This window comes from Mobula birostris, chromosome 10, assembly GCF_030028105.1.
Source record: "Mobula birostris isolate sMobBir1 chromosome 10, sMobBir1.hap1, whole genome shotgun sequence".
NCBI classification, from domain to species: domain Eukaryota; kingdom Metazoa; phylum Chordata; class Chondrichthyes; order Myliobatiformes; family Myliobatidae; genus Mobula; species Mobula birostris.
In genome coordinates, this window is record NC_092379.1 from 55,583,711 (window position 1) to 55,609,405 (window position 25,695).

Here is a 25,695-nt window from a genome sequence, read left to right on the forward strand (position 1 = left end):
GGCTGTCGGACCATCGTATGATCCCCAATTCCTCCATCTTCTTGAACTTCTCCTTCACAAGTCGGAGCTTGTCCGGGGGAAGCCTTCAAGCACGGGCGTGGAGGGGTGGTCCCTGGGTCGGGATGTGGTGCTGTACTCTGTGTCTGGGCATGGCTACCATGAACTGCAGTGTCAGTACTGATGGGAAATCCTCCAGGACCCTGGTGAATTCGTCATCGGACAGCGTGATGGAGTCCAGGTGTGGAGCTGGCAACTTTGCTTCACCCAGGGAGAACATTTGAAAAGTCATGGCGTGAACTAAACACTTCCCTTGCAGGTCGACCAGCAGGCTGTGGGCTTGCAGAAAATCCGCCCCCAGGAGTGGTTGGGCCACGGTGGCCAGTGAAGTCCCACGTGAACCGGCTGGAGCTGAACTGTAGCCACACTGTGCCGGTGCTGTAGGTTCGTACTGTGCTGCCATTTGCGGCCCTCAGGGTGGGTCCCGGTTCTCTGTTACAGGTGTCGTAAGTCATTGGAGGTAAAACACTGATCTCCGCTCCAGTGTCGACCAAAAAGTGGTGTCCCGACTGCTTGTCCCAGACATACAGGAGGCTGTCCTGATGGCCAGCCGCCGTAGCCATCAGCGGCTGCTGGCTCTGGTGTTTCCCAGGAACTTGCAGGGTGGTCTGCAGCGGCGGGCCTCTGTGCCCCACCGCTGGTGGTAGAAGCACCACTGTTCGTTGGGCTCCTCACTCCCGTCGCCGGGTTTTGTAGGCTCTGCTGCCAGGCCTGGTCTGGTCTGTTGACTGTCCCTCCACCAGACAAGGGTTACAGGCCTGCAGCAACTTACATTACCGCTGTCCAACAGAGTATTAAGAAGTCCGCGACAATCTCCCGTGGTTATAGCATACCAACTTCAATGCTTTTGAGTAGCAGGCAGCACAGCTCCTCCGACATACTGCCAGGCTCCTCCAATATATCAAATGGCTCCTTCGATGTGAATGTGTGCAAGGAGATTCTCTCCGTGTCTGACCCCAGGTGTATTCGATCTGACGGTATGGAGGGAGATTCTCTGTGCGTCTGACCCCAGGTGGATCTGATGTGAGGGTGTGGAGGGAGATTTTCTCTGTGTCTGACCATGGCTGTATCTGATGTGACAGTGAGGAAGGAGATTCTCTCTGTGTCTGACCCAGGGTGTATCTGATGTGACGGTGTGGAGGGAGATTCTCTCTGTGTCTGACCCCGGGTGTATCTGATGCGATGTGTGGAATGAGATTCTCACTGTCTGACCCCAGGTGTATCTGTTGTAACGGTGTGGAGGGTGATTCTCTGTGTGTCTGACCCCTGGTGTATCCGATGTGACATGTGGAGGGAGATTCTTTCTGTGTCTTGCCTCAGCTGTATCTGATGTGACAATATGGAGGGAGATTCTCTGTGTGTCTGACCCCTGTTTCTCTGATGTGATGGTGTGGAGGGAGATCCTCTCTGTGTCTGACCCCTGTTTCTCTGATGTGATGGTGTGGAGGGAGATCCTCTCTGTGTCTGACCACGGGTGTATGTTATGTGACTGTCTGGAGGGAGATTCGCTCTGCCTGACTCCGGATGCATCTGATGTGACATTGTGTATGGAGATTATCTCTGTGTCTGACCCTGGCTATATCTGATGTGGCAGTGGGAGGGAGATTCTCTCTGTCTGGCCTTGGGTGTATATGATATGACGGTGTGGAGGAAGATTCTTTCTGTGTCTGATCCCGGGTGTATCTGATGTGATGGTGTGGAGAGATACAGATAGGTTCGTGTGTGGGCAAGGGTCTGGCAGGTGGCGTACAATGTTGGTAAATACAAGGTCATCGACTTGGAAAGGAAAAATGGAAAATAATTTAAATGGTAAAAAATTGCAGCATGCTGCTGTGCAGAGAGACTTGGGAGTGTTTGTGCATGTATCACAAAAGGTTGGTTTGCAGGTGCAGCAGGCTATCAAGAAGGCAAATGGGAGGTTGGCCTATTGCTAGAGGGATTGAATTTAGGAGCAGGGAGGTTACGCTGCAACTGTACAAGGTGCTGGTGAGGCCGCACCTGGAGTACTGCGTGCAGTTCTGGTCTCCTTACTTGAGGATGGATATACTGGCTTTGGAGGTGGTGCAGAGGGGGTTCATCAGGTTGTTTCCAGAGAGGAGAGGGTTAGACTATGAGGAGAGACTGAATCGCCTGGGACTGTACTTGCTGGAATTCAGAAGAATGAGAGGAGATCTTATAGAAACATACAAAATTATGAAAGGGATAGATAAGATAGAGGCAAGAAAGTTGTTTCCACTGGTAGGTAAGACTAGACCTAGGGAACATAGCCTCAAGATTCGGGGGAGTAGATTTAGGATGGAGATGAGGAGGAACTGCTTTTCCCAGAGAGTGGTGAATCTGTGGAATTCTCTGCCCAATGAAGCAGTGGAGACTACCTGTGTAAATATATTATAAGACAAGGTTGGGTGGATTTTTGCATAGTTGGGAAATTAAGGCTTGTGGGGGAAAAGGCAGGTAGGTGGAGATGAGTCCATGGTTAGATCAGCCATGATTTTCTTGAATGGCGGAGCAGGCTCAATGAGTCAGATGGCCTACTCCTGCTATTTCTTATGTTCGTATGAGCCTTAGGCTTCACATCACCAGGCTCAGGAACCCTTCGACCATCAGCCTGTTGAACCAGTGGGGATAACTTCACTCAGCGTCACTTGCCCCATCTAAATGGATGTCCATCTATTTTGAGGCTATGCCCTCTGGTCCTAGACTCATCCACTGTAAGAAACATACCCCATATACACTCTGTCTAGGCTTTTCAATGTTTGATAGGTTTCAATGTGGTCACCTCCCATAAAATACTGCAGGTACAGGGCCGACTGAGACTGCAAGTTAACCTGGGCCTTAGCACTCAGATCTGCAGCTGGATCTTCAATTTCCTCACAGACAGGACCCAGACTGTAAAAATAGGGGACAAGCTCTCCTCTACAATCACTCTGAGCACCGGTGCCCCACAAGGCTGTGTACTCAGCCATAAGACCAGAAGACAAAGGAGCAGAAGTCAGCCATTCGGCCCATTGAGTCTGCTCTGCCATTTTATCATGAGCTGATCCATTCTCCCATTTAGTCCCACTCCCCCGCCTTCTCACCATAACCTTTGATGCCCTGGCTACTCAGATACCAGTCAATCTCTGCCTTAAATATACCCAATGACTTGGCCTCCACTGCTGCCCGTGGCATAGATTCACCACCCTCTGGCTGAAAGAATTTCTTCGCATTTCTGTTCTGAATGGGCACCCTTCAATCCTTAAGTCATGCCCTCTCGTACTAGACTCCCCCATCATGGTAAACAGCTTTGCCACATCCACTCTGTCCATGCCTTTCAACATTCGAAATGTTTCTATGAGGTCTCTATTCTTCTAAACTCCAAAGAATACAGTCCAAGAGCAGACAAACGGTCCTCATATGTTAACCCTCATTCCTGGAATCATTCTAGTGAATCTTCTCTGTACTCTCTCCAACGTCAGCACATCCTTTCTTAAATACGGGGACCAAAACTGCCCACAGTACTCCAAGTGAGGTCTCACCAGCGCCTTATAGAGCCTCAACATCACATCCCTGCTCCTATACTTTATTCCTCTAGAAATGAATGCCAACACTGCATTCGCCTTCTTCACTACCAACTCAACCTGGCCCTTGTGGCTAAAGGGATCAGGGAGTATGGAGGGAAGGCTGGTACAGGGTTCTGAGTTGGATGATCAGCCATGATCATACTGAATGGTGGTGCAGGCTCGAAGGGCCGAATGGCCTACTCCTGCACCTATTTTTCTATGTTTTATCTGATTTCCGAATTTTCTCCCCGTTTGAAAAAATAGTCTATACCTTTAATCCTTTTACCAAAGTACTTGACCCAATACTTCCATCTGCCACTTCTTTGTCTATTCTCTCAATCTATCTAAGTTTTTTTGCAGATTCCCTGTTTCTTCAACCTATTATTATATCGTCTGCAAGTTTGGCCACAAAGTTATTAACTCAAGTCATCCAGATCACTGATATTACAGTATAATGTGAAAAGCAGCAACCCAATACTGCACCCCCCGCCCCACGTGGAATGCCACTAGTCACCAGCTGCCAACCAGAAAAGGCCTCTTTTATCCCCACTCTTTGCTTACTGCTAGTCAGCCAATCTTCTGTCCATGGTAGTATCTTTCCAGTTGTACCATGGGCTCTTATTTTGTTAAGCAACCTCAAGTACGGCACCTTATTAAACGTCTTCTGAAAATCCAAGTAAACGACATCCATCGACTGTCCTTTGTCTATCCTGCTTGGTATTTCATCAAAGAATTCCAACAGATCTGTCAAGTAATATTTCCTCTCAAGGAAACTTTACTATTTGTCCTATTTTATCATGTGCCTCTGAGTATCCTGAAACCTCATCCATAATAATAATACTTCATACTTTATTGTCACCAAACAGTTGATACTAGAATGTACAATCATCACAGCGATATTTGATTCTGCGCTTCCCGCTCCCTGGAGTACAAATCAATAGTAAATATTAAAAATTTAAATTATAAATCATAAATAGAAAATAGAAAACGGAAAGTAAGGTAGTGCAAAAAAACCGAGAGGCAGGTCCGGATATTTGGAGGGTATGGCCCAGATCCGGGTCAGGATCTGTTCAGCAGTCTTATCACAGTTGGAAAGAAGCTGTTCCCAAATCTGGCCATACGAGTCTTCAAGCTCCTGAGCCTTCTCCTGCAGGGAAGAGGGACAAAAAGTGTCTGGCTGGGTGGGTGGTGTCCTTGATTATCCTGGCAGCACTGCTCCAACAGCGTGCGGTGTAAAATGAGTCCAAGGACGGAGATTGGTTTGTGTGATGTGCTGCGCTGTGTTCACAATCTTCTGCAGCTTCTTTCGGTCTTGTACAGGACAACTTCCATACCAGGTTGTGATGCACCCTAGAAGAATGTTTTCTATGATGCATCTATAAAAATTAGTGAAGATTTTAGGGGACAGGCCAAATTTCTTTAGCTTTCTCAGGAAGTAAAGGAGCTGGTGGGCCTTCTTGGCAGTGGACTCTGCTTGGTTGGTCCAGGTCAGGTCATTTGTGATATTGACCCCGAGGAACTTAAAGCTTTAGACCTGTTCCACTTGCGCACCACCGATGTTAATTGGGTCATGCAGTCCGCTTCTCCTTCTGAAGTCAACAACCAATTCCTTTGTCTTGCTGACGTTGAGGGATAGGTTATTGTCTTCGCACCATGCCACCAGGTTCTTAATTTCCTCACTGTACTCAAACTCATCATTACCTGAGATTCGGCCTACAATTGTTGTGTCATCAGCAAACTTATATATTGAGTTTGATGGAAACCTAGCTACACAATCATGGGTGTACAGTGAGTACAGCAGGGTGCTGTCGGAGCGGGCAGCAGAGTGAGCGGTAGCAGAGTGTAGGGCTTTGGCTTCAACGGTAAACGGGAAGCAGCGAGAGCGAAGAACCAACTCTTTTTTTCTCCCCCCCCACCCCCCCGTGAATCGGCCTGGACAGACAGGAACAGCAGGGCTCTCACAGCTAACAGTAAAAGCTAACGGTTTAAAAGGTTCATCTGTTTGGCGAGGTAACTGGGTGAGTAGACTTATTTTTCCTGTTTCATTCCTGTAGAATTAGATAGCATGCCTGCAGGGTTAGTGCTTTGTTCAGGGTGCCAGATGTGGGAATCCTGGGAGACCTCCAGCCTCCCTGATGGCCACATCTGCGCCAGGTGCACCGAGATGCAGCTCCTCAGAGACCATGTTAGGGATCTGGAGCTGCAGCTTGATAACCTACTGCTTATCAGGGAAAGTGAAGAGGTGATAGACAGGAGCTACAGGGAGGTAGTCATCCCTAGGCTACAGGGGTCAGAAAACTGGGTCACTGTCAAGAGAGGGAAGGGAAATGCCCGGATAGTGGAGAGCACACCTGTGGCTGTCCCCCTCAGCACCAAATATCTTGTTCTGGATCATTAAATTTGCAGATGATACCACAGTGGTGGGGCTCATCAGCAAAAATGATGAAACTATGTACAGGGAGGAGGTCAAACACCTAGAGAGCTGGTGCAGGGATACCAACTTGATGATTAATGTCACCAAAACCAAGGAGATGATCGTCGATTTCAGACGGTCTCAGCCTGAGCACACACCCCTCAGCATCACCGGCTCCACAGTGGAGAGAGTGGAAAACATCAAGTTCCTTGGGGTGCAGATCTCGGACAATCTCACCTGGTCCAGGAACACCACTGGGATTGTGAAACGGGCCCAGCAGAGATTGCACTTTCTGAGAAAGCTTAAACAAGCATCACTCCCCACTAACATCTTAACTACATTCTACAGAGGTGTGGTTGAGAGTGTGCTGACCTTTTGCATCACAACCTGGTACTCCAGCTGCAGTGCTGTCGACAAAAAAGCCTTGCAGAGGGTGGTTAGAGGAGCAGAGAAGGTTATTGGGGTCTCTCTACCTTCTGTCCAAGACCTATTTCAGAGTCGATGCCTCCAGAAGACACGGTACATCATTAAAGACCCCTCACACCCTCTCCATGAACTGTTTGTTCTTCTGCCATCAGGAGCATCAAAACTAAAACCACAAGGCTACTAAACAGCTTCCTCCCACAGGCAGTCAGACTGCTAAATAGCTGCTCCACCTGACTCTGCTTTGGACGCTTTTAACTTGCACTGGACAATTATAACTGATTTTAACTGATATGTGGCTGTTGTGTTTTACTATTTATTGTTAATGTTTATTATTTAGTGTTGCGTTTGTTATGTTATGATTGCACTGCCCTTGAGAAACACTGTCTCATTCTGTGCTGCAGAGCTGATGTATGGTTAGAATGACAATAAAGTTTTTTGAATCTTGACCGGGTCTCTGGCACAAAGCCTGGCACTGTTGTGCAGGAGAGAAGGAGGGAGAAGAGGAACACAGTAGTGATAGGGGATTCCATAGTCAGGGAGATGGACAGGACATTCTGTGAGCCTGATAGAGGTACCTGCATGGTGTGTTGCCTCCCAGGTGCCAGGGTACAGGATGTCTCGGATCGGGTCCTGGATATTCTGAAGGGGGAGTGTGAGCAGCCAGTTGTCTTGGTACATGTTGGTACCAATGACATAGATAGGACAAAGGAGTAGGTCCTGAAGAGAGATTTCCAGGAGTTAGGAAGGAGGCTGAGAAGCAGGATCTCAAGGGTAGTAATCTCGGGATTGCTACCTGTGCCACGTACTAGCGAGGGCAAGAATACTAGGATCAGGCAGATGAATGCATGGCTGAGACACTGGTGCAAGGGGCAGGACTTCAGATTCTTGGATAATTGGGATCACTTCTGGGGGAAGTATGACCTGTTCAGAAAGGACAGGTTACACCTGAACCAGAAGGGGACCAATATTCTGGCAGGAAAGTTTAATAGAGCTGTTAGAGAGGGTATAAACTAATTTGGCAGGGGGATGGGAACCAGAATTACAGAGCGGAGGAAGGGGAAAACAGAAATAAATCTAAGATAGTGAGCAGTAAAGATGTCAGGAAAGACAGACAGGTGATGGGGCAAATTTGTAGCCATTGGGATGAGTTGCAGTGCAATAAAATTGCAGTGAAATCAAAGCGAAAAGTACCAAATACTGGTCTTAAGGTGTTATACTTAAATGCACGCAGCATAATGAATAAAGTGGATGATCTTGTCGTACAGCTACAGATAGGCAGGTATGATATTGTGGCCATCACTGAGACGTGGCTAAAGGATGTATGTCTCTGGGAGCTGAACGTCCAAAGATGCACGGTGTATCGGAAGGATAGGAAGGTAGGCAGAGGGGGAGATGCAGCTTTATTGGTAAGAAATGATATTAAATCATTAGAAAGAGGTGATATAGGATCAGAAGGTGCAGAATCTTTATGGGTTCAGCTAAGAAATTGCAGGGGTAAAAGGACTCTGATGGCAGTTATTTATAGGCCTCCAAACAGCTGCAGTGATGTGGACTACAAATTACAACAGGAAATAGAAAAGACTTGTCAGAAGGGCAGTGTTATGATAATTGTGGGGGATTTTAACAGGCGAGTGGATTGGGAAAATCAGGTCGGCACTGGATCTCAAGAGAGAGAATTTGTAGAATGTCTGCGAGATGGCTTTTTAGAACAGCTTGTTGTTGAGCCCACTAGGGGATCGGCTGTACTGGATTGGGTACCGTGTAATGAACCGGAAGTGATTAGAGAGATTGAGATGAAGGAACCCTTAGGAGACAATGATCATAACATGATTGAGTATCACTGTGACAATTGAAAAAGAGAAGCCGAAATCTGACGTGTCCGTATTTCAGTGGAGTAAAGGAAATTACAGAGGCATGAGAGAGGAACTGGCCAAAGTTGACTGGAAAGGGGCACTGGCGGGAAAGACGGCAGAGCAGCAGTGGCTGGAGTTTATGCAAGAAGTGAGGAAGGTGCAAGACAGGTATATTCCAAACAAGAAGAAATTTTCGAATGGAAAAAGGATGCAACCGTGGGTGCATCTCTCGGACCAGATGGAATGCACCCTCGTGTTCTGAAGGAAGTAGCTGTGGAGATTGTGGAGGCATTAGTGATGATCTTTCAAAAGTTGATAGATTCTGGCATGGTTCCGGAAGACAGGAAGATTGCAAATGTCACTCCGTTATTTAAGAAGGAGGCAAGGAAGCAAAAAGGAAATTATAGACCTGTTAGCTTGACATCGGTGGTTGGGAAGTTGTTGGAGTCGATTGTCAAGGATGAGGTTACAGAGTACCTGGAGGCATATGACAAGATAGGCAGAACTCAGCATGGCTTCCTTAAAGGAAAATCCTACCTGACAAACCTATTACAATTTTTTGAGGAAATTACCAGCAGGCTAGACAAGGGAGATGCAGTGGATGTTGTATATTTGGATTTTCAGAAGGCCTTTGACAAGGTGCCACACATGAGGCTACTTAACAGGATAGGAACCCATGGAATTACGGGAAAGTTACATACGTGGATAGAGCGTTGGCTGATTGGCAGGAAACAGAGAGTGGGAATAAAGGGATCCTATTTTGGTTGGTTGCCGGTTACCAGTGGTGTTCCACAGGGGTCCGTGTTGGGGCCGCTTCTCTTTACATTGTACATCAATGATTCGGATTATAGAATAGATGGCTTTGTGGCTAAGTTTGCTGACAATACGAAGATAGGTGGAGGGGCCGGTAGTGCTGAGGAAACGGCGAGTCTGCAGAGAGACTTGTATAGATTGGAAGAATGGGCAAAGAAGTGGCAAAGGAAATACAATGTTGGGAAGTGTATGGTTATGCACTCTGGCTGAAGAAATAAACGGGCAGACTATTATTTAAATGGGGAAAGAGTTCAAAGTTCTGAGATGCAACGGGACTTGGGAGTCCTCGTACACGATACCCTTAAGGTTAAGATAGAAAACATAGAAAATAGGTGCAGGAGTAGGCCATTTGGCCCTTCGAGCCTGCACCACCATTCAGTATGATCATGGCTGATCATCCAACTCAGAACCCTGTAACAGCCTTCCCTCCATACCCCCTGATCCCTTTAGCCACAAGGGCCAGGTTGAGTTGGTAGTGAAGAAGGCGAATGCAATGTTGGCATTCATTTCTAGAGGAATAAAGTATAGGAGCAGGGATGTGATGTTGAGGCTCTATAAGGCGCTGGTGAGACCTCACTTGGAGTACTGTGGGCAGTTTTGGTCTCCGTATTTAAGAAAGGATGTGCTGACGTTGGAGAGAGTACAGAGGAGATTCACTAGAATGATTCCGGGAATGAGGGTTAACATATGAGGACCGTTTGTCTGCTCTTGGACTGTATTCCTTGGAGTTTAGAAGAATAAGGGGAGACCTCATAGAAACATTTCGAATGTTGAAAGGCATGGACAGAGTGGATGTGGCAAAGCTGTTTACCATGATGGGGGAGTCTAGTACGAGAGGGCATGACTTAAGGATTGAAGGGCGCCCATTCAGAACAGAAATGCGAAGAAATTTTTTCAGCCAGAGGGTGGTGAATCTATGGAGTTTGATGCCACGGGCAGCAGTGGAGGCCAAGTCATTGGGTGTATTTAAGGCAGAGATTAATAGGTATCTGAGTAGCCAGGGCATCAAAGGTTATGGTGAGAAGGCGGGGGAGTGGGACTAAATGGGAGAATGGATCAGCTCATGATAAAATGGCAGAGCAGACTCAATGGGCCGAATGGCTGACTTCTGCTCCTTTGTCTTCTGGTCTTATGGCTGAGTACATAGCCTTGTGGGGCACCGGTGCTCCGAGTGATTGCAGAGGAGAGCTTGTCCCCTATTTTTACAGTCTGGGTCTTGTCTGTGAGGAAATTGAAGATCCAGCTGCAGATCTGAATGCTAAGGCCCAGGTTCTGGAGCTTAGGAATTCTTTCGTTACAGTGGCAACGTTTAAAAACACACTCAGCTGTGTCCATACTTAACCAATAATAAGGTACAGAATATACAGTATAATTTACCAATATCTAATAATGTGCAATTAAAATTTATGAAATAATAAAACAGAGACTATTGTACTCTGATGTGTGTTCTGTAATGATCCTTGTGACCACAGAGCTGAGTGAGTGTTACTGGGGGTTTTAATAATTTTAAACATGATTTTAATCAAGTTTCTCTCAAGGCAACTATACCAATGTTTTATCAATATGTCAGCTGCCCTATATGGGACAGTAGAACACTGGACCTTCTGTATGCAAATCCCTCACTTGGCAGATCTGCTAACACCTGCTTTCTTGCCTGTTGTCCAGCGGCAGCCTGTGTCAACAAGGATTGTAAGAAGGTGAAGTCAGGATGTTAATGAGGCACTGCAAGAATGCTTTGAGAGGACTGACTGGATGTGTTTGTGTGAGCCACACAGGGAGGACATTATCAAATTCTGTGAGAACACCATCTTGCCAGACAGGACTCTATGCTGCTTTCCCAACAGCAAGTCCTGGATCTTCAGGATCATCAGTGGTCAGAAAGAACTTTTGAATAGGAAGAAGAAAGTCTTTAGTTCTGGCGATAGACAAGTACTGAAGCAACTACAGAGTGAACTGAGGGCAAAGCTGAGAGAGTACAAAGCTGGAGTACAAGCTCCAGCAGAACATCATAAGGGATGTGTGGTCGGGCATGAAGCAGATCAAAGACTTTGAGGTTAAGGAAAGGAAGATCGAGGACTGTCTGGATAGGGCCAACGAATTTAACTTGATTTTCAACAGCTTCAGCATGAGACCTCCTGCTGTCCCCTGCCTCACTTGCCCAGACCACACACTCTCCATGCCCCCAAAGCCTTCTCCCTCCACCCCTCCCTCCCCTCTAGTGAGTGCTTGTGTTCCAAAGCCCTCCAACCTTTGAGTATCCTGCCTCCGAATGACCACCCTCCCCAACCTGACCGTGACTGCAGGTCAGGTTAAGAGACAGCTGGAAAGACTACATCAAGGCAAGGCTGCTGTACTGGACAGTATCAGCCCCAGGGTACTGAAGGCCTGTGCAAGCCAGCTGTCTGCACCTTTACAATCTGAGTCTGAGTCAGGAAAAGATACTGGTGTTATGGAAAACCTCCTGCTTGGTTCCTGTACCCAAGAAGGCGACTTCATCTGGACTTAACGACTACAGACCAATTATTCTCACATCTCATGTGATTGAAGGTGCTGGAGAGGCTGGTCCTGACTTACCTTGGACTACAGGTAAGATCATCATTGGATCCTCTACAGTTTGCCTGCAAATCTCGTGTGGGTGTGGATGATACCATCATCTACCTGTTGCAGAGAGCTCACTCCCACGTGGCTGATGCTGGTGGCATTCTGAGAATCACATGTTTTGATTTTCTAGTGCCTTCAATACAGTCCAGTTACTACTTCTGAGCAAGAAGTTGCAAAGGATGGATGTACACAAAACTACTATCTCCTGGATTAACGTCTACCTGACAGATCACAGCTTGTACGATTGGGTAGTTCTCTGTCTGAGATGGTGGTGAGTGGCACTGGAGCACCACATGGGATTGTCCTTTCAGTGTAACTCTGACTCTTGTCACTTGCAGAAGTTCTCTGATGACTCTTTGGTGGTTGGATGTGTCAGAGATGGGCAGGAGTCAGAATACAGAGGACTGGTAGACAAGTTTGTGGAGTGGTGTGGGACGAATCACCTGCTCCTGAATGGCCAAACCAGGGAGATGGTGTCTGATCTTAGGAAGAAGAGTTCTGTCGAACACAGAGCGAAGATGCCTGTGCGCGTATTTGTTTAACGTGTACTTGATGCTGCACTCCAAAAAGCACACGATACTTCACAAATCAACTGACTGATTCCAATGGCATGGAAACCACGACGATTGGAGCTGATGGATTTGTTGCAGCCTCCGTCCACCTGTTCCACCGTTGAGGTCTTGGTTGGATTGTTCTTTGTCAGGGACCTCACCTTCGACCTTACCGCCATGGGTGACCCTACCAGGAACACAGTTCCAGATGGCATCGCTCTCGAGATCTCAGGACCACACAAGCTTCTCCATCACGACAAGGTGGCAATCCACGGAGAAGAGTTCTGTATACATTCTGGGAGAAGAAGTTGTAGTGGTGGAAGAGTACAAATACTTGGGTGTTCACCTTGACTGAAAAATCAATATCAAGGCTGTTTACAAGAAGGGGATGAGCAGACTCTATTTTCTAAGGAAGCTGAGATCCTTCAATGTGTGCAGCAGGATGTTGCAGATCTTTTACCAGTCTGTTGTAGCAAATGCAGTCCTCTTTGCAGCTTTATGTTGGGGGAGAAGCATCAGTGCTGGTAATGCAAAAAGACTAAATAAACTCATCAAAAAGGTTGGATCTGTCCTTGGCTACAATCCGGACTCTTGAGTTGGTGGTGGAGAGAAGGTCACTAAACTAATCCATTATGCACAGTCTGGTACATCCTCTGTGACCTACTGAATAAGTCTGGACTCCAGCCACTGAAATCAGGCTAACTGGCCTATGCAATGCCTCCCTCCCTTCATAAAGAGTGGAGTGACAAATTACCAGTCCTCTGGAACCATTCCAGAATCTAGTGGTTCTTGTAAGATCACTAGTAAGGTGTCCACAATCTCTTCAGCTATCCCTTTCAGATCTCTGGGGTGTAGTCCATCTGGTCCAGGTGACCTATCTACCTTCAGACCTTTCAGCTTCTCAAATACCTTCTTAGTAATAGTAACAACACTCACTTCTGTCCCTAACACATTTGAATTTCTGGCATACTGCTCCTATCTTCTACGGTGAAGACTCACGCGAAATGCTTACTAAGTTTGTCTGCCATTTCTTTGTCCCCATTACTATCTCTCTAGCATCATTTTCCAGTGGTCTGATATCCCCTTTTATATTATTGGCTAGCTTACCTTCATATTTCATATATCGAATAAAAATGATGTGGATAAAAATGTAGGTGGTCTTATTAAGTTTGACACAAATTGTTGTGGATGGATTGTCAAAAGGTACAGTATGATAGATCACTTGGAAATTTGAATGGAGAATTGCTGGTGGAGTTTAATCTGGACAAATGTGGGTTGATGCATCTTGGGTATTCAGATATCTAAGGGAAGTACAGTTAACTGCAGGGCCTTAAGGAGGGCTGGCGTAAAGAAGGATCTTGAAGTGCAAGTCCATGGCTTCCTGAAAGTGGCCGCACAAGTTGATCGGTGGTAAAGAAATGTGTGCATGTTTTGTTTCCTGAGTCAGGGCATTGAGCATTAACTTTGAAAGTTATGTTGTAGCTGTATAAAACTCTGGCTTGATCACATCATGTGTATTTTCTGCTGTCCTAGTCACTGCATTAGAGGAAGGATGTGCAGGCTTTGGAGAGAACATTGGTTAAGATGAGAAAGGAAAAGTTCAAAGGACATGACTGAGGCAAGGTTTTTAGAGTGAGGTAGGTTCCTCAAGTGGACTGCTAGGGAAGATGGTGGAACCATCTACGATAACACAATTTAAAAGACATTTAGACAGGCACATGAGCAGGCAGGAATTTGAGGTATAAGGATTACTTCGACAGATGTAATTAGTTATATTGGTGTTGTGGGTAGTGCATGCATGGTCAGCTGTTCCTGTGGTCTGCTGCTCTATGTTCTATCTTATAGAGATTTTTAAAGAGGTTCGCAGGAAAGTTGATGAAGTAAAGGTAGTGGATGTTGTCTACATGGATTCTAGCAAGGGCTTTGACAAGGCCTCATATGGGAGGCTGGTCAGAAAGGTTCAGTCTCTTGGCATTCAAGGTGAGATAATAGACTAGATGTGACATTGACTTTGTGGGAGAATCTAGAGAGTGGTAGTATATGGTTGCCTCTCTGACTGGAGGCCTGTGACTAGTGGTGTGCCATGAGGATCAGTGCTGGGTCCATCGTCGTTTGTAATCTACATCAGTGTCATAATGTGGTCAGAACATTGTGGATGATTGTGGATTGTCGACAGTGAGGAAGGCTATCAAAACCTACAGTGGGTTCTGGATCAGTTGAAAAATGGACTGAAAAATGGCAGATGCAGTTTAATGCAAACAAGTATGAGCTGTGCACTTTGGGATGAGAAACCATGGATGGTGAATTGTAGAGCACTGAGGAGTATAGTAGAACAGAGAGATCTTGGAATACAGCTCCATAATTCCTTGAAAGTGGCATCACAGGTAAATAGGGTTGGATGGAAAGGGAGCTTTTGGTATATTGGCCTTCATAAATTAACGTATTGAGTACAGGTGTTAAGTTGAACTTGCATAAGACATTGATGAAGCCTAATTTAGAATATTATTTACAATTCTGGTTACCTACCTACAGGGGAAAAAATTATTAAGATTGAAAAATAGATTCGTGATTAGTCAGGGCATGAAGGGATATGGGGAGAAGACAGGAGGTTAGAGTTGAGAGGAAAAATGGATCAGCCAGAATGAAATGGTGGAGCAGACTCAATGGGCCAAATAGTCTAATTCTGCTACTGTATCTTAAGGTCTTATAGTACAGAGAAAGGATCTGTATTATAGGGGAAAGTTGAATAGATTTAGACTTTATTCCCTGGAGTTTTGAGGGGAGATTTGGTAGAAGTGTACAAAATTATGAGGGTTACAAATTGGGTAAATGCAAACAGGCTTTTTCCCACTGAGGTTGGGTGAGACAAGAACTAGTGGTCATAGGTTAAGGTTGAAAGGTGAAATACTTGAGGTGAACCTGTTGTGGAATGTCTTCACTATGAAGGTGGTAACATTTTTCTAGTAAGATGGCGGCACATACAAACGCAGCAGCCTCCTGGCAGCCAACCAAAGGTGTTTTCCTTTGTAAAATTTGTTTTTTACGATGACAAGACAATTCTCCAAGAACATCGGACACTACAGTGCTGCTCATTGATCAGAGTACCTGGACTAGTGTCAGCGGCATAGCTGGCCGAGGTGCCGTTGAAGCACTGGAAAGGGTACAGAGGAGATTTACCAGGATGCTGCCTGGTTTAGAGTATGCATTATGATCAGAGATTAAGGGAGCTAGGGCTTTCGTCTTTGGAGAGAAGGAGAATGAGAGGAGACATGATAGAGGTATACAAGATATTAAGAGGAATAAAAAGAGTGGACAGCCAGTGCCTTTTCCCCAGGGCACCACTGCTCAATACAAGAGGACATGGCTTTAAGGTAAGGGGTGGGAAGTTCAAGGGGGATATTAGAGGAAGGTTTTTTACTCAGAGAGTGGTTGGTGCGTGCAATACACTGCCTGAGTCAGTGGTGGAGGCAAATACGCTAGTGAAATCTAAGAGACTACTAGACAGGTATATGGAGAAATTTAAGGTGGGGGGTTATATGGGAGGCAGGGTTTAAGGATCAGCACAACATTGTGGGCCGAAGGGCCTTTACTGTGCTGTACTATTCTATGTTCTATTTCTTCAATCAAGCCTGACTGAAGTCCACATATATGATTTGAAAAGCACTGGGATGGACTGTTAAAATCTCGAGGGGACTCTCCAGAAGGCGCTCATGGTGTGAGGTACACTTTGGCTTCGCTCCATTCCCTTTACTTCTTTGACCTATAACCCTACTTATTTACTTTATCTATACCTACACTAAAGGGTTTATACCACAAAGATATCTCTGAACTTCAATTTTAACTTACTGAAAATGGTGACCAGAGGACGAGAAGTTAAAAACGGGAAGGATTCCGGTGGGAACAGGAAAAAAGATGGCGATCCCAAACCATCTAAGCAAATTCCATTAACTTTTGAAACAATGTCGAAACTTCTAGAGGATACACTTAACCGAAGATTTGCCGCGCTTGAAGAAGTTTTGAAGACGATTCAAGATGACATTAAATCGTTCAGACGTGAAGTCGATCAACAACACATTAGAGTTTCAGAGCAAGATGAAGCTGGTCGAAACAGGGACTGAAAAATTGAATCTCTCAAGAAAAATCTAGCTTCGACATCTCAGCAGTTGGAACGTTATAAATCAAAGATTATCGATCTTGAAGATCATTCTCGGCGACAGAATCTGTGAATAATCGGGCTTTCCGAAGATGTTGAGACGGGAGATCCTACTAAATACCTCTCTAAATTGTTAATGGGTGTGTTTGGTCCAGAAGTTTTGGATGCCCCTCCATTACTAGATCGCCGCAAACTTTCCAAAGAATTTCAACTGAGGCCTATCATTGTCCAGTTTCACTATGTTCATATTAAGGAACAAGTAATATGAGCTGCTCAGCGGAAAGGTATGATCGAATTTCAAATTTTCAGATTTCGCATCGTTGAAGAATTCAGCCCGGAAGTATTGAGGATAGCTTTTAAACCACTGATGTCAGAACTCTATCATAAGGGCTTCAAGTTAGCGTTGCTGTCCCCAGCGTGTCTGAGAATTTTTCTGGCGAATAACCCTCGTCGTTTCTTTAAGACTCCGGACGAAGCTCAAAGCTTTCCCGACAATCTGTCTTCCTCTGCTAAGGACTAATTAACGCACTGTTCTCTTCTTTTCTAACTTGCTTTTTGGCTCTTTTTTTAAAAAAAGCTACTATCTAGCTTATAGATTTAGATTTTTATATTTTGAGGGTTCCTGCTTTGGTTTTGTAGTGTAGGTATTTTTCGTACTTCTGAATAAAAGTATTCTTTTTTTTCCCCTTTTTTCGTTAGTGATCTTGTATTTTTCACTTTTAATCTTTTTGCTTTTGAGAGTAATTAAGTAGCAGATTCAGTGTTTGATTTTCCTTTTCTTTGAAACTTAATTGGAGAAGTATTACATCTTAAGATGGCGGATTGCTTTCCTCCTTCTCAGAATTTATTTTTTCTTGCTGCGTCATTTCCGATCATTTATATATGGAAAAACTAATAATATGAATTGGTCTCTTTTTTTTTGAAATGTGAGTAAGAAGAAACTATTTTATGTTTGTATTTGTTGTAAACTTTTCTTTACATTTATAGTAATTGCTTTTTTATTTTTTTGACCACGGGTGGTGTTTTTTAAGAAAAACATATTTCTTTTGGGTAGCCTTCTGGAAAGATTGGGGTAGATTTAGCATTGGCCACTTTCTGGCTTTTTTCTGGGTTTTTGTGGGACGAGAGTCGTATTTTTGTTCTTATTTTTAATTTTGATTTTTTCTTTAAACGGGCTGACTCGAAACTACCAAAATGTCCGAAATGTCGCGACTTCTGGTTCCTCTTTGAACCTTTCTTCCTCTTCCGGGGTCATGAGTTTGTATTCTGGTTAACCCTTTACATACCTTATGCTCAATTTCAGTACTATGGATAAGATTACTAATTTGGTTTCTTGGAATACAAATGGTTTAAACCACCCAATTAAGCGGAAGAAAATTTTTAAAGTATTCCATAGGATGAATGCTCATATTATTTTCGTACAAGAAACTCATGTGCAGAAAGAGGATAATCAGTGTTTTTTAAGGTTTTGGAAGGGACAACAGGACCATTTGAATTCATAGGCCAAAGTGAAAGGCGTTTCTATTTCTATAGATCCTTCAATTTCGTTTGTGCATTATAAGACTATTTCAGATCCGAATGGTAGATTTTTGTTAATTACTGGTCTGTTAGTTAACAGAAAAGTTGCTATGGTTAATGTTTATGCTCCAAATGTTGATTGTCCTGAATTTTTTAAACATCTCTTTACATCCCTTCCTAACTTAAATGATTATATGCTGATTATGGGTGGAGATTTTAACTGTTGTTTAAATCCTTTGATGGATAGCTCTATGTTTAATCAAGCACTCCCAAATAAATTGGCTTACTCTGGAATTTCAGAAATTTGGAGATTTCTACATCCCAACGATAGAGTTTTCATTCTTTTCACATGCATATCATCGTAATTCTAGAATTGATTTCTTTCTTATTGACTCTCGATTAATTCCACTTGTTACTGACTGCAAATATGACTCCATTGTTTTCTCCGATCATGCGCCATTGAAACTATCTATTAAGTCAATGAATGCATCTTCTAGTACTAGACAATGGCGATTTAATACCACTCTGCTCCAGAACTCGGACTTTGTTAATTTTATTGAGGAACAGATTAATTTTTTCTTCACAACAAATTTTAAGGAGGGAATTTCCAGCGGGGTACTATGGGACACTTCTAAAGCATATATTCGTGGACAAATTATTTCATATTCTGCTGGACTGAAAAAGCGAACTAATGATGAAATACTTAAGCTGGTTGACAAGAACAAAGAAATCGACAAGAAGTACTCTATTACTCCTAATCAGGAGCTTTTTAAAGACTTCAAATGGAACATAGTCTATTACTATCATCTTCGATTGAAAATCATTTAATTAAAACTAGGAGTCAATTCTATATACATGCTGATAAAACTGGGAAACTACTGGCTACTCAACTGAAATCGGCTTCGGTTAAATGCCAGATTGTTAAGATTCGTACGAATGATGGTACTCTGATGGTTGATCATGATGAGATAAACAAGTCCTTTCAAGAATTTTATACCTCTTTATACCAATCAGAATTTCCTGATGACTCCACTTTAATGCACGAATTTTTAAAGAAATATTTCAAAATTACCACCTAATAAATGTTTAAAACTACATGTACCTATTACAGTAGAAGAAATAAAAAATGCTATTTCTTCGATGAATTCAGGTAAAGCACCTGGTCCAGATGGTTATACAGAAGGATTTTTAAAATCCTTCTCTACTATACTTTCTCCTTGGTTATGTAGAACCTTTAGGGATGCAGTATTTGTAGGTAGATTACCTCAATCTTTTTATCGAGCTTCTATTTCCCTAATTATTAAAAAAGATAAGGCTCCTACTGAATGTGCATCTTATAGGCCTATATCTTTGCTGGATGTGGATTCTAAGATTTTTTCTAAAATATTGGCAACGAGACTGGAGAACATATTACCTCAAATTATTTCTGTTGATCAGACTGGATTTATTAAAAATCGTTACTCCTTCTTTAATATTTGGAGATTAATGAATATTGTTTATACTTCTTTACCAAGAACTCCAGAATGCGTCATCTCATTGGACGCTGAGAAAGCTTTTGATAGAGTCGAATGGACAAATTTGTTTAATACACTTGAGAAATTTAATTTCAGTCCGATATTTATATTTTGGATTAAATTGATGTACCTTACTCCTTTGGCTTCAGTATTTACCAATAATTAAAGATCTTCCTTTTTTAAGTTATTCCGTGGTACTAGGCAGGGTTGCCCTCTTATTCCATTATTATTCGATATTGCCCGGAACTGTTAGCTATTGCTATACGTGACTCTCCTAATATATTTGGTATTACCCGTGGGAATGAGATACATAAATTATCACCCTATGCAGATGGTTTACTATTATATATTTCTAACCCTGAGAAATCCATTCCGGCAGTATTATCTTTGCTTGCTCAGATTAGTATTTCTTCTGGTTACAAATTGAATCTTGGTAAGAGCGAACTTTTTCCATTAAATATGCAGGTTCCCATTTATACATGTTCACCATTCAGATCGATTACTGACTATTTTACTTATTTGGGGGTTAAAATTGCTAAGGGACATAAGGACCTATTCAAGCTCAATTTTTTTACTGTTAATTAGTCAGGTTAAACAATCGCTTACTAAATGATCCCCATTGTCTCTATCACTGATTGGCCAAATCAATGCTATTAAAATGATTATTTTACTTAAATTTTTATATTTGTTTCAAGCGGTACCAATTTTTATTCCTAAATCTTTTTTTGATACTATTGATTCTAAGATTTCCTCTTAAATATGGCAGAATAAAAATCCAAGGTTAAGTAAAAAATATTTACAGAAGTCTGAGAAAGATGGTGGTTTAGCATTGGTGAATTTAAGATTCTATTACTGGGCAATTAATATTCGATATTTAATATTTTGGACACAAGATTGGGATATAATTCCACGTCCACAATAGGTAAACCTTGAAGGATACTCTGTATAAGGGCTGTCATTGGTTTCTATTTTAGGAACTTCACTTCCCTTTGTATTTTCTAAATTGAATAAACAATTGGTTAATCCAATAATTAAACATACATTACGAAAATGGTTCCAATTTCTTAGATTTTTTGGTTTGAACAAATTCATATTATCAAGCCCTATTATATCTAATTTTTTTTTCCAACTCTCGGTTAAGAATCAAGCCTTTTTGATATGGAAAATGAAGGGTATAACGTGTTTCCGTGATTTATTTCTAAATAACTGTTTCATGTCTGTTGAACAGTTATCTAATAAATATAACTTGCCCAGATCCCATTTTTTTTTTGGGTATTTACAAAAAAGAAACTTTTTTAATACCATGCTGCCTATGTTTCCGATTTCACACTCTACTGATATCATAGACAAAATTTTAGGTTTAAATCCTTATCAGAAGGGAATAATAGCAATTATTTATGATACAATTATGGAAATACAGCCAGGTATATCTGACAAAATTAAAAATGAATGGGAAAGGGAACTTCAACTTCGCCTACCTATAGAGAAATGGGAAAAAAATCTTTCAATTAGTTAGCTCTTCCTCTATATGTGCTAAACATACGCTGATACAATTTAAGGTAGTGCATAGGGCTCACATGTCTAAAGATAAACTAGCTCGTTTTTACTCCCATATAAATCCTATTTGTGACAGATGCCACTCTGAGATCATTTCTTTGTCTCATATGTTCTGGTCCTGCCATCTCTTGGAAAAATTTTGGAAAGATATTTTTGATATTATTTCAAAGTTTTGCGTTATGATTTACAACCCCATCCTATTACGGCAATTTTTGGTTTGCCAATGATGGAACATAGATCTTTATCCTCTTCAGCTTGTCGTATGATCGCATTTGTTACACTAATGGCCCGAAGATCCATCTTATTGAATTGGAAAGAGACCCACCCCACCGCCCCCACTACATTCCAATGGTTTTCCCAAACTATCTCATGTTTAAATTTAGAAAAAACCAGGTGTCATTTTTGATCCTTCGGTTAAATTTGAAGAGACTTGGAAGCCACTTATTCAACATTTTCATATGATGTAGTTTGACCTTTTCCGAATCCTTTTTATTATCTTAGGATATATGAATAGAGGAGTGGAGTTGACAACATTAATGAATATATTCGATCTAATATATTGGTTCAGCCTTGTTTTGTTTTGTTTGCCTTTTTTTGGGTTTAGTCATTAGTTCCAATTTTTTTTAGTTTTTTTTCTGGTTTTTTTGGGGGGGGGTTTCTTTGCAATATCCTTTTCTTTTTTTTCCATGATTAACTATATCAAGAGTTTGGAAGTCTATTACACCTGTACTATTTGTAGTCTTTTTTTTTTGTATATGTTTATTAACAATAAACTAATTCCAATCTCTTTGTATCACTATTGTTATTATGTTTATGAACTTGAAAATTAATAAAAAGATTAAAAAGAAGATGAAATCTCGAGTGCTTGACTGTGGCAGTATGTAAATTGCGGTCAATCAGAATCATGGAGGAGAACTCACTTGGCACTTAACCGTTAGATGTTCCAGGTCGTGGGAACAAGAGTATGACAAAACTGCCACATCTGCGTACCACAGAGATTTTATCTAGAAAACAAAGATCCCCTGCCCCTGCACGTTGCAACCCCCTCCCCCAATATTTTGCATTCTCGAAATCAGTTCAGTCAAAGTGGATTTAGGAAGCTAAAATCAAACAGAACCCTTAAGGATTATTAAAAAGAAAGCCAGAAAATCCCAAAGAGGCAATTCATAAAGCTAAGAAGCGCTTGGGAGGTAGGTTCATAGAGAATCAAAAGGCATTCTATACATACATCAAGAGACAGAGAGGAACTATTCAGCGGGTGGAACCATTCAAGGATAAAGGGAAAATGTGTTTGGAGGCAGAAGATGTATGGAAGATGCTAAATGTGTACTTTGCATCTGCATTTAACAGAAGAGCTTGGAAGATCAGTGCAGAGTGTGCTAATTTGCTAAGACATTTCAAGATAAAGGCGATGGTAGTGTTACGTCGCTTAAAGAACATTGAAGTGGATAAATCCCAGGTTATTGAGAGAGGCAAGAGACGCGATTGCTGGGGCTTTGACCAAAATTTTCATGTCCTCTCTAAACAGAGGACAGATCCTGGAGGACTAGATTAGCCAATGTTGCTCCACTATTCAAGAAGGGGAACACAGATAAACCTGGAAACTATAGACTTGTGAGTCTCAATTCTGTGATAGGTAAGATTTGGAGAGGCTTCTTAGAGATGGGACTGATGAGCATTTGGAAAACCATGGCCCAATTAGGGACAGTCAGCATGGCTTTGTGGGAGCAAGTCATGTCTTACCAACTTTAAGCTTTTCGAAGAGGTGATAGTAGAACTGTGGATGTTAGCTACATGGATTTTCCCTAGGTGTTCGACAAGGTACCTCATCCAAAAGATTAAATAGGATCCACAGTGAATTGAACATTTGTATTTAGAATTGACTTGGACAGTGAGTACAGCGGGTAGGACAGTGAGTACAGAGGGCAGTGGTCGATGGGACTTATTCTGGCTTCTCACTGCCACCATCAGGAAAGTGGCATAGGAGCTTCAGAACCCACACCACCAGCTTTAGAACAATTATTACCCATCAAGTATCAGGCTCTTACTTCACTCATCCCATCACTGACTTGCTTCCACACCAGGACTCACTTTCAAGGACATTTCATCTTATATTCTCAATAATCATTGCATATTTATTTATTATTCCTTTATATTTACACAGTTTGTTATCTTTTGCACATTGGTTGTTTGCCCATCCTGTTGGGCACAGTCTTTCATTGATTCTATTATATTTCTTGGATTTTCTGAGTATGCTGCAAGAAAACAAAGGTCAAGGTTGTATCTGGTGACATATATGTAACTTTGATAACAAGTTTCCTTTGAACTTTAAAGGTCTGTGACTACTAGTGTTCCACAGGGATCTGAACTGGGATCTCTGCTGTTTGTGAGATATATAAATAACCTGGATGAAAACATAAATGTGCGTGTAAATAAATTTGCAATAAGAAGATTGGGGGTGTTGTGGATAGCATAGAAGACTGACAAAACTTACAGTGGGATATAGATCATTCACAGATAAAAGTGAAGAAATGGCAGATGTTTGAGCTGGCCAAATGTGAAGTGTTGCACTTTGGGAGATCAAATAAAAAGTGACAGTCCACTGTTAATATGCAGAGCCATCTTGGGGTGCAAGTTCAAAGCTGCTGGAAAGAGGATATACAAGTTGACAGGGTGGAAAAGGTGGCATATGGTACACTTGCCTTTATTAGTCAAGGAATGGAGTTCGAGAGTCAGCAAGCTATGTTGCAACTCTACTCAGGCTACATCTGGAGTATTGCATTATAGGAAGGTAGTTGAGACTTTAAGTACGGAAGAAGTTCACCAAGACGCTCCCTGAAACATAGGGCAAGAGTTGTAAGGAAAAGTTGGACAAACTTGCATTGTTTTCTCTGGAGTGGTGGGGCTGAGGGGAGATCTAAGAGGTTTATAAGACATTGAAAGGCATAGATAGAGTAGACAGACAATGTTTCTTTTCTCAGGGTTAAAATATCTAAACTTAGAGGACATACATTTAAAGAGAAAGGGACAAGTTCAAAGGAGATGTGCAGGGCAAGATTTTCTTTTAAAACAGAATGGCGGGTGTCTGAAATGCTCTGCCTGAATCAAATACAATAGTGACATTCAAAAGGCTCTCAGATATGCATGAAATGGGAAGATACAGTATGTGCTTTAGAGAGGCAGAAGGGATTAGATTAGTTGGGTATTTGATTATTAATTTAGTTAGACTGGCAAAACACCGGGGTTGAAGGGTCCGTTCCTGTGCTGTATGCTCTACATGATTATTTCCAACTGTGAACAAACCCAACTGTGATTATTCATTCCAGAATAGGTTTTTTCCCCCAGGACCCCAATAGAGAGAGATCCTTTTCCAGAGGTACACAGCACAAAGATTGATTCTGAAGACTCACCTGTCAATAATATTCCTCATGCTGCACCTTAACTAATCTACAACTACTACCTCTTACTTCTCACAGCTCAAGAAAATCAAACCATTCGAAACAACCGTAGCCCACTGATTTGTTAGTTACACATTAATTTGTCGACATTGGTTAAGTATATTTGTAGCTTCAAATAAGCAAACAACACAGAGGTATTAAGTTTAGTAACTAAAAATGCATTTTTCAATATTGTCTATTAAAAACAGCCCTACCATTTTCAGGTATTTGTTCCATATCCCATGGGCTTAATTTCTCCAACTCATTATTATCCCAGCTGGAAAAAAAATTACACATCAATTAGTAAATTAAAATATATTCTCAAAGTCTTAAAAGGATAAGTTTCTACCACAAATGCATCATAACAAGTCCACTTGAAAGCTACAGTAAATCAAGATCAGACCACATTTAATAAGAAGTTAATGCAGAAAATCAGGTAATTGCAAAGGGTTCATTCACAAACTTTTACTTGCAATTGTATTTTGAAAGATTGCATTATTAAAGGGCAAAGAAAAACAACAATATATTGTAAGCTGCAAAACATTTATAGGTAATCCTCATGTTAAAGGGGTAGTGGTTGTGTTCTCTATCATTATTTTCTGTAATGAGAAGCTCCAGCATTGAAAGTAGAAAAAAATAATTTTGTTTTATTTACTTTTGTTCCCTCACACAAATTCTATATTGATGAAGTTTGTTTCTTAAATTTATAGCAGTGATGCAAAAACATTATCCTGGAAACACTCAGGCAAATTGTGCAGAGAGCTCAGATTTCAGGTGAAACACCCTTTCTCAAAACTGGGAGGTGAGGGGAACAAACTCAGTTTTAAGCTATAGAAAAACTGGACAAAGATGGATAAATCAAAGTGAATATTATCCATGAGTATTCAAGATTCAAGTTTATTTGTCACTTGTACATCAAAACATCCAGTGAAATATATTGTTTACATTAACAACCAACAGACTTGAGGCAGCCCACAAGTGTTCTGGTGCCAACATAGCATGCCCACAATTGCATACAACTTGTTGCAATTCTGATCACTACATTGCACAGAAGATGTAGAGGCTCTGAAGAGGGTGAAGAACAAGTTCACCAGGATGCTGTTTGGATTAGAAAATATCAGGTACAAGGTGGGGTTAGACAAACATCTCCTTACCACCCTTCAGAGTTAGATTGGAGGGTGGCAAATGTTATTCCTTTGTTCAAGTAAGGAGTAGGGGGTAACCCTGGGAATTATAGACCAATAAAGTCTTTTCAGTGGT

The 25,695-nt window shown here is 42.2% G+C and overlaps 1 protein-coding gene across 8 annotated transcripts in view; it reads right to left on the reverse strand.

The window, feature by feature from the left end:
• The window catches only part of brwd3 (bromodomain and WD repeat domain containing 3), a 302,860-nt gene that overhangs the window by 75,191 nt on the left and 201,974 nt on the right, over positions 1 to 25,695 (reverse strand). For 6 of the 8 annotated variants that reach the window (XM_072270315.1, XM_072270314.1, XM_072270316.1 and 3 more), the window contains one exon: positions 24,651 to 24,712. In XM_072270315.1, the coding sequence (XP_072126416.1) occupies positions 24,651 to 24,712 (62 nt within the window). Of the gene's footprint in view, positions 1 to 23,118; positions 23,254 to 24,650; positions 24,713 to 25,695 lie in introns of those variants that run through there. The other 2 variants (XM_072270319.1, XM_072270322.1) reach the window with 2 other exon arrangements.